Source organism: Bombina bombina, chromosome 2 (assembly GCF_027579735.1).
Source record: "Bombina bombina isolate aBomBom1 chromosome 2, aBomBom1.pri, whole genome shotgun sequence".
Taxonomy (NCBI): Eukaryota; Metazoa; Chordata; class Amphibia; order Anura; family Bombinatoridae; genus Bombina; species Bombina bombina.
The window spans coordinates 406933965-406943653 of NC_069500.1; the positions used below are offsets into that span (position 1 = coordinate 406933965).

General features: G+C 39.4%; 1 protein-coding gene across 2 annotated transcripts in view; it reads left to right on the forward strand.

Annotated features, from left to right (window-relative positions):
- Positions 1-9446, forward strand: part of ANKLE2 (ankyrin repeat and LEM domain containing 2) — a 263181-nt gene extending 253735 nt beyond the window's left edge. For both annotated transcript variants that reach the window (XM_053701894.1, XM_053701893.1), the window contains exon 13: positions 8932-9446. In XM_053701894.1, the coding sequence (XP_053557869.1) occupies positions 8932-9157 (226 nt within the window). In that variant the 3' untranslated portion in view covers positions 9158-9446. The remainder of the gene's footprint in view (positions 1-8931) is intronic.
- The last annotated feature ends 243 nt before the right edge of the window (positions 9447-9689 follow it).

The window sequence follows — 9689 nt, forward strand, 5'->3', positions numbered from 1 at the left end:
GATGTGCATCTCTGTAATGAGAGGGGGTGTGGTCTAATGACATCAACACCCTATATCAGGTGTGCATAATTATTAGGCAACTTCCTTTCCTTTGGCAAAATGGGTCAAAAGAAGGACTTGACAGGCTCAGAAAAGTCAAAAATAGTGAGATATCTTGCAGAGGGATGCAGCACTCTTAAAATTGCAAAGCTTCTGAAGCGTGATCATCGAACAATCAAGCGTTTCATTCAAAATAGTCAACAGGGTCGCAAGAAGCGTGTGGAAAAACCAAGGCGCAAAATAACTGCCCATGAACTGAGAAAAGTCAAGTGAGCAGCTGCCAAGATGCCACTTGCCACCAGTTTGGCCATATTTCAGAGCTGCAACATCACTGGAGTGCCCAAAAGCACAAGGTGTGCAATACTCAGAGACATGGCCAAGGTAAGAAAGGCTGAAAGACGACCACCACTGAACAAGACACACAAGCTGAAACGTCAAGACTGGGCCAAGAAATATCTCAAGACTGATTTTTCTAAGGTTTTATGGACTGATGAAATGAGAGTGAGTCTTGATGGGCTAGATGGATGGGCCCGCGGCTGGATTGGTAAAGGGCAGAGAGCTCCAGTCCGACTCAGACGCCAGCAAGGTGGAGGTGGAGTACTGGTTTGGGCTGGTATCATCAAAGATGAGCTTGTGGGGCCTTTTCGGGTTGAGGATGGAGTCAAGCTCAACTCCCAGTCCTACTGCCAGTTTCTGGAAGACACCTTCTTCAAGCAGTGGTACAGGAAGAAGTCTGCATCCTTCAAGAAAAACATGATTTTCATGCAGGACAATGCTCCATCACACGCGTCCAAGTACTCCACAGCGTGGCTGGCAAGAAAGGGTATAAAAGAAGAAAATCTAATGACATGGCCTCCTTGTTCAACTGATCTGAACCCCATTGAGAACCTGTGGTCCATCATCAAATGTGAGATTTACAAGGAGGGAAAACAGTACACCTCTCTGAACAGTGTCTGGGAGGCTGTGGTTGCTGCTGCACGCAATGTTGATGGTGAACAGATCAAAACACTTACAGAATCCATGGATGGCAGGCTTTTGAGTGTCCTTGCAAAGAAAGGTGGCTATATTGGTCACTGATTTGTTTTTGTTTTGTTTTTGAATGTCAGAAATGTATATTTGTGAATGTTGAGATGTTATATTGGTTTCACTGGTAAAAATAAATAATTGAAATGGGTATATATTTGTTTTTTGTTAAGTTGCCTAATAATTATGCACAGTAATAGTCACCTGCACACACAGATATCCCCCTAAAATAGCTATAACTAAAAACAAACTATAAACTACTTCCAAAAATATTCAGCTTTGATATTAATGAGTTTTTTGGGTTCATTGAGAACATGGTTGTTGTTCAATAATAAAATTAATCCTCAAAAATACAACTTGCCTAATAATTCTGCACTCCCTGTAAAATTGCTCTATTTGCTTTGTTCTTTTGGCATCCTTTTTTGAAACTCTACATACAGAGGTCAAAGTTAGAATTAAAATTGAAATCCATTTATTGTATAAAAGTTAAAATAACACTTACAGTTCAGCTTGCAGCAAACAGTCACTGACCCCTCCTTTGTTGAATATCATTCCTGGCTAGGCTAAGGAGCAGCAATACACGTCTGGGACCTAATGCTAATTGATGGCTGCACATATGACTTTTGCTGTTAGCTAGCTGAGCTCCCAGTAGTGCATTGCTGCTCCTTCTTCAAAGGATACTAAGAAAATTAAGCAATTTTTATAAGTAAATTGGAAGATTCTCCTAATACGTTTTTTTTTTCTGGGGGGGTCATGTTCACTTGAAGGGACAGTCACGTCCAAAAAAAACTTTCATGATTCAGATAGTGCATGTAATTTTAAACAACTTTCCAATTTACTTTTATCACCCATTTTGTTTTGTTTTCTTGGTATTCTTAGTTGAAAGCTAAACCTAGAAGGTTCATATGCTAATTTCTTAGACCTTGAAGGCCGCCTCTAATCTGAAAGCATTTTGACAATTTTTCACCACTAGCATTAGTTAATGTGTTTCACATAGATAACATTGAGCTCACGCACGTGAATTTACCATGGAGTGAGCACTGATTGGCTAAAATGCAAGTCTGTCAAATGAACTGAAATAAGGGGGCAGTCTGCAGAGGCTTAGCTACAAGGTAATTACAGAGGTACCCTGTTTGAATATCCAATGTAGGCTATATAGCCCTATTTACCTAACTTTTGCTGTAGTAGTACAGGGCAATAATTTATACTAAAAGCACAGTCTTTGTTATCGCACGTCAGAAGTTTGAGCCATGTATTGGGGACACCCTGTCCAGCAATATTAATACCTGGCTCTCAGCCTAAGATATTGTGCAGATAGTTTACTAGGCTTATAAGACACTTGTTTTTTTTTTTAAACTTTAGTTTTTGTATGTACATATAGAGGTGTTCCTAATATTTCACCTTCTATTCTGGTCTTTTCTCTGCCTTGCATATAGGCTATATGACTCTTCTAGGTTCATTTTTAACATTGGTATCTGCTTGACAACTTGGTCACTTTAATGAGGGATTTTGATGATAACTTGGAAAACCCAGATATAAGATGTATAATGGCTTATTTGAGCATAGTTTCCCTTATTTGCATTGATAAGCAGACCCCTTGTACCTTTCTTGCAAGTGCTAGTATCTCAAGCGTAATATACTCTCCACCTTTTTGTAAATGGGGTGAGCACTTTGTTCACTATTAGTTTATTTGGTTTCAAGACTTACCCACAAAACTTTTAATTGCAGGTAAAATGTATTAACATATTATAAGTTTGTTTCAGCATCATTACATGTGATACCTGATTTATTTATTTTTTGTCTATATTTCCATTCAATTACTGTTGGGGAAATGAACACAACAACCAGAGCTTAAAGGGACACTAAACCCAATTTTTTTTCTTTCATGATTCAGATAGAGCATGACATTTTAATCAACTTTCTAATTTACTCCTATTATCAAATTTTCTTTGTTCTCTTGCTATCTTTATTTTAAAAGCAGGAATTTAAATCTTAGCAGCTAGCCCATTTTAGGTTCAGCACCATGGATAGCGCTTGCTTATTGGAGGCTTACATTTAGCCACCAATAAGCAAGCATAACCGAGGTTCTAAACCAAAAATGGGCCGGCTCCTATGCATCACATTTCTGATTTTTAATAAAGATAGCAAGAGAACGAAGAAAAACTGAAAATAGGAATTAGAAAGTTGCTTAAATTTGCATGCTCTATCTGAATCATTAAAGGGACACTGTACCCAAAAATTTTCTTTCGTGATTCAGATTGAGCATGACATTTTAAGCAACTTTCTAATTTACTCCTATTATCAAATGTTCTTCATTCTCTTGGTATCTTTATTTGAAATGCAAGAATGTAAGTTTAGATGCCTGCCCATTTTTGGTGAACAACCTGGGTTGTCCTTGCTGATTGGTGGATAAATTCATCCACCAATAAAAAAGTGCTGTCCAGAGTGCTGAAACCAAAAAAAAAGCTTAGATGCCTTCTTTTTCAAATAATGATAGCAAGAGAACGAAGAAAAATTGATAATAGGAGTAAATTAGAAAGTTTTTTAAAATTGTATGCTCTATCTGAATTACAAAAGAAAAATTTTGGGTACAGTGTCCCTTTAAAGAACAAATGTGGGTTTAGTGTCCCTTTAAGTATCCTCCCATTACCCATACACCCCCAGTTATTCAGCTGAAGGAATAAAGGAAAGGTAGGAGAACACTAGAGGAAGGAGACATGGACCTAAAGGACGCTTACCTTCATGTCCCTATTCACAAGGAACATTTTCAGTTTCTAAGGGTTGCTTATGTATGACTGTATATACCATCTCTCATATACTTAAAGGGAGAGGAAAGTCAAAATTAAATGATTCAAACAGAGCATGTAATTTTAATTCACTTATATTTTCAAATGTGCTTTGTTCTCTTTAGTATCTCTTGTTGAAAAATAATACTAGACTAGATGTGCTCAGCTAGCTCTCAGTAGTGCATTGCTGCTCCTTCATCAAATGATAACAAGAGAATGAAACAAATTTGATCATAGAAGTAAATTGGAAAGTTAATTGAAATTGTATGTTCTATTTGAATCACACACAAAAATTGAGGTTTCCCGTTAATTTAAGACTATAAATATACATAATTATTTGCGCAGTCCACAATAAGAGATATGCAAGTAGCCTAGGTGAAGCAATTCTGTGGTATATAACTTCGTACCAGGACGGTATATATATCTGGTAGTGGCGTCAGTTAGGTGTACTTGAGGCCCAAATGCTGTAGAAGTGGCTAAGCAAACAAATTTTAGTATGTCATACATCGGCTATATGGCTCGGTAACATAAGACATTTTAGCAATGTTCACTTGATATATAAATTGATGCCATGACGGGCCCACCTCACATACCTCCTCACAATGCGTGGATCCTTTCTTTGGCTTTGGTCCTTCCCTCAGGGTATTGGTGTGCGGGTATATGATGAGACTCTCAGGAACCCGGTTCCGCTCCTATTCCTTCTGCTCACCTAGAACTTGCCTCTCTGTCGGATCTCTTCTGCAGTGCTGTGTGGCTGGTGCGTGACGTCACTGGTAAGGGTGTGTGCTCACCATCCAATCCCTGGGCGGCTTTTTCGGCACAGTGAACCAGCGTGGTGCAAAAAAACGCATGTAATAATATAAAAGAAAACAATCAATAGAAATTTGTGAATTAATGTAATCCACAAACTAGAGAAGGGTAGATCACCAAATTCAAGTAGTATTGTACTGACTAAAATGATCTTCAAACCCAAATCAGACTATGGCAGCAGTGCCTACAAGACAGCAAATCAGATATTAGAAAAATTGGCAGCAACTAATGCACTGAACCTCAGATCTAGCAATATGCAGACACATTAGCACGGTTAAAGGGACAGTATACTGTAAAATAGTTTTTCCCTTAATGTGTTTACAATTGCTTTTTTTACCAACTGCAGAGTAAAAAATGTATGAAAATTAGCTTTTTAAGGTTTATTTCTGTATATTAAAGCTCGGATTTTGTGTTTTGAAGCCACAGCCTAATAGAATAGGTTGAGCTTGTAGGTATAATCAGATCTCATTACTGTATCACATATACCTGCTTCTTTATCTTATATCTGTCCTTAAAACAATCACCAATACTTTGAGAGAACAATGGAAAATCAACATTTTACTACCTTATGTCTGCTTTATCACACTGGGAGTGTAATTTCTTCTGCTGGCTGTGTTTACAAAGCTTATCTATAGCTGGTACGCGCGGCCACAAACTTTCAGAATAGGAGGGGATACCACATGCTAAATTAACAATTTCAAATGCCAATATAAGGGTAAAGGAGCTACTTGTAAACAATTTAATACACTCCAGCAGGTAAAGTGGATCATTGGGAACAAATTAAAGGGGAGAAAATTTTTGAGTAAACTGTCCCTTTAAGTATTTTGAAAAACATGCATGTATTACATGAAAAGACCCAAACCTGAGGATATAACCCCCAAGGGGTCAACCCAGTGAAAACATTTCCAGTCTACTAACTTACAACCAAAGACAGTGACTAAGGCACCAATCAAACTGTATTGTGGGTATAACACCAGAGCAGAACCTAGCTCTAAAACGTGTACTGAACCCCCAAGCCAGTCTGCTCCATTACAGAACTAATGCTGTGGCAAAGTACAAAGTAAACTTCTTATACACTAAAGGATGTGTTGTAAAACAACAGATATGCAAACACATGAAAAGTACATCTATTTACAAATGTAAATAGGATATAGACGGAAACAAGTGAATATATAACATTTTAAAAGACTTTTTCCCCAAAAAAATACAGTGAAATATATTAGGAATCCACTGCTGAACTACCACATAAGACAGTAGTGCTAAATGGAACAATAACGCCCCTGCTCTTTGTATAGACTTTTACTGTGCAAATATTTACTGTGACACCCTGTACGTATATTTACGATATTTTATATTTCCCCGTTAACAGTGATTATTTAGTGGATGTTCATGTCCTTTGCCCCGCACACACACCCCACTTCCTGTAACAGCCGGCCAACTAGCCGCACAGCCAGTGGAGTACACCAAGCACCATATTTAAGTTCCTATAATATGAGATATACTGAATAGTGATATCTCACCCTGTCCTGTCACAACACTTTAAAGAGATCAGCATGTCTGTAGCGCAAAATGGCCACCGCTGGAGTAAGGAAAAAAACTTAAATGGGCGGAAAAAGTTTTAACAACCCCCGCTATGAGTAACTTAACATCCCCCCCCTGTGCTATGGAGACTGTGTGAGGTGCGTACTTAAAGGGACAGTCAACACCATAATTTTTGTTGTTTAAAAAGATAGATAATCCCTTTATTACCCATTCCCCAGTTTTGCATAACCAACACTGTTATATTAATATACTTTTTACTGCTGTGACTATCTTGTATCTAAGCATCTCCTGACCGCCCCTAATCACATGACTTTTAGTTATTATCTATTGACTTGCATTTTAGCCAATTAGTGCAGTGTCTGCCACAACCCACGGGCGTGATCACAATGCTATCTATAGGGTTTACCTGAACTACTCTCCCCTGTTGTGAAAAGCAAATACAAAAGCATGTGATTAGAGGCGGCCTTCAAGTGCTTAGAAATTATCATATGAGCCTTCCTAGGTTTGCTCTCAACTAGAATACCAAGAGAACAAAACAAAATTGTTGATAAAAGTAAATTGGAAAGTTGTTTAAAATTACATGCCCTATTTGAAAAATAAAAGTTTTTTTTGGCCTTGACTGTCCCTTTAACAGATTAACAGACCCCTGGCATCTGATTAGTGCTCCTCCAGACTGCCAAACTGACACTACATTAAATTACACATTAGACAAGTAGGTCCCCTGCTCACTTACGGCTGTGCTGTCCGTATATTAGGTGGCGCGGATGTTTTACAGTGTATCACCCCTACTGGCGGCTATTAAAATAACAAAAATTTAAAAAAAAGCTTTAGCCCTGCTACGGTCTGCTTGGCTGCAGCAGGGCTAAATGTAAAAAAAAGAGCCGGCGCACAGAACTGCATGTCCCGGGCGTCGGGCGATAGGAATTGTGCATCCCTGAATTTAAGGTTTGAACATGCAATACAGATTTAACTGTTGTGGTATATAACATGTCTTTATCTTAAAATTTAAATAAAACCAAGTTTTGTAAATAAACAAGGATAGCAGTAATAACTTATTATTATTACTAGTAATATATGGATTGATTGATTATAACCTTGCATAAAGTGTAAATTTTGATTTAGTTTTTGTTAGTCTTTTGACTAAAATACCATTTTAGTTTTAGTAATCAGAACTGTTTTACGTTTAGTGGACGAAATTGACACTGCTTGGAGTTGCCAGTACTTGTGTTGTGGGCCATTGATCATGTGTAATTGATTTTTCATGTGATTTTATTGAAATTATAAGGTTCTTTACATCTAAAGGGGAGGAGAGTCCACGGCTTCATTCATTACAGTTGGGAATTAAGAACCTGGCCACCAGGAGGAGGCAAAGGGGGGGGGGGGGGAGAGAGAGGGGGGGGGGGGGGAGAGAGGGGGGGGGGGGAGAGAGGGGGGGGGGAGAGAGGGGGGGGGGAGAGACAGGGGAGAAATAGAGAGCGCAAACGAGAGGAGGGAGAGAGAGCACAAAAGAGAGGGGTGAGAGAGAGAGCACAAAAGAGAGGGGGAGAGAGAGCGCAAAAGAGAGGGGGATAGAGAGAGTGCAAAAGAGGGGGGGGGGGAGAGCGCAAAAGAGGGGGGGGAGAGAGCGCAAAAGAGAGGGGGATAGAGAGAGCGCAAGAGAGGGGGATAGAGAGAGCGCAAAAGAGGGGGGGGAGAGAGCGCAAAAGAGGGGGGGGGGAGAGAGAGCGCAAAAGAGGGGGGATAGAGAGAGCGCAAAAGAGAGGGGGAGAGAGAGCGCAAAAGAGAGGGGGAGAGAGAGCGCAAAAGAGAGGGGGGAGAGAGAGAGCTCAAAAGAGAGGGGGGGGAGAGAGAGATCTCAAAAGAGAGGGGGAGAGAAAGCGCAAAAGAGAGGGAGAGAGAGAGCAAAAGAGAGGGGCAGGGAGAGAGCGCAAGGGGTGGGACCGCTGTACCCTGCAAAAAATGGTCCGTGTGAACGGGCTTTAGGACTAGTATTTTATAATCCATATAGGGTATCATTTCATTAACCCAAGTTAAACCGTGTTGGTTGCTCAGACGCAGGGGAAATATTTCTTAATAAACGTATGCTGATAAGTGAAGAGTTACTGAGGCATAGCTTGAGGAATTTCTCCACCTTCAGAAAAAGCTACCCTATAGCTCCGCATTCGGTGACATGAAATAGTGCATGCTAGGGTCGTTTTTTTCTGATTGGTAGCTTATTCTGACAGAACACTGGACCATTTCTGGAGAACTATGTTATCCCTTTGCAAGTGCACTAGATAGCAGCACTTTTTCCTGCCATGTAGTGCTCCAGATGCCTACCTAGGTATCTCTTCAAAGGTAAATTGTTTGTTTTTCAAATGGTTTGCTATGTCTCACAAAAGAGAATTTGTGTGCTTTATATCCCTCTAATATTTTCTTTGTCCAGTTTTTTTTTTTCTCAAATTATCATTAGACAATTTTATTCAGATGCTCAGTCAAATCAGCCAAGTGGTGCACCCATTAAAAAGGGCAAAAGCATATGACAAGGCTATTATGTTTTAGTGTGATGCTGTCATCTTGAAACAGTGGGACAGTTGTGCCAAGCCTGGGCTTCCTTCTATATCTATCTTTATTTTTGTGTGGGTGCTACTTTTGTGAACAAATGTCTGTATTGATAATAGTATAGCAGGAATGTGTGTGATGTGTATAGTTTATAAAGAATAATTATTTGTATTTTTTTCTGTCCATGCAGTTGGCCAAGCCCAGCAGTTTTGTCAGCAAGAGGCAGATCACAGATGTTAGGCTCTCCTGGAAACCTCACCTATTCTACTCCTGGTCGACACAGTCCCATTCCAGGAAGTCCAGTAAAATACATGAACACTTCAGATTATGGTAGCCCAGGAAGGTACAGCCCAGCCTATGCCAGCCATATTCAGCTACTGAGATTGCGCAATTTCTCGGACCTTTCTGGCATATAGCGTACTATTTCTTCAGCTATGATTAATGCCATGTGAAACACAACCCTATTAATATCACTGACCTTCTCATCGCTGTGGACTAGAAGAATGGTGTCTTCTCTTTTGTTATGAAGCCATGGAGTAAAATGTGATCATTAAAATTGCTTACACTTGTTGGCCTCTGTGACAGATGTGATTATGGGATTGCGTTAATGTGTTTCGGATCATTGACGGTGTCTGTCTTAAAAATCTGTAACTGTCAGAGTAGAGAACCTTACCAAGTAAATATGTCTAGCACATAGAGCAATAATGTTCTTTTGGTGGGGGATATGCATAGGGCTCTTCCACACAACAAATTCCTCTGCTTTGTTTCATTTCCTTTGCACTATTTGCAGTATTTTTTCTACAACAAATGCATATTTTTGCCCCACACAATTCATTCATATGCTTCAATGTCTTATTTCTATATTTTTATGCCCTCTGGAATTTTTTTTATGTTCATCATTCTAAGACAAAAAAATATAATTTTCTAAGTAGTCTGTTTTATTCTAGA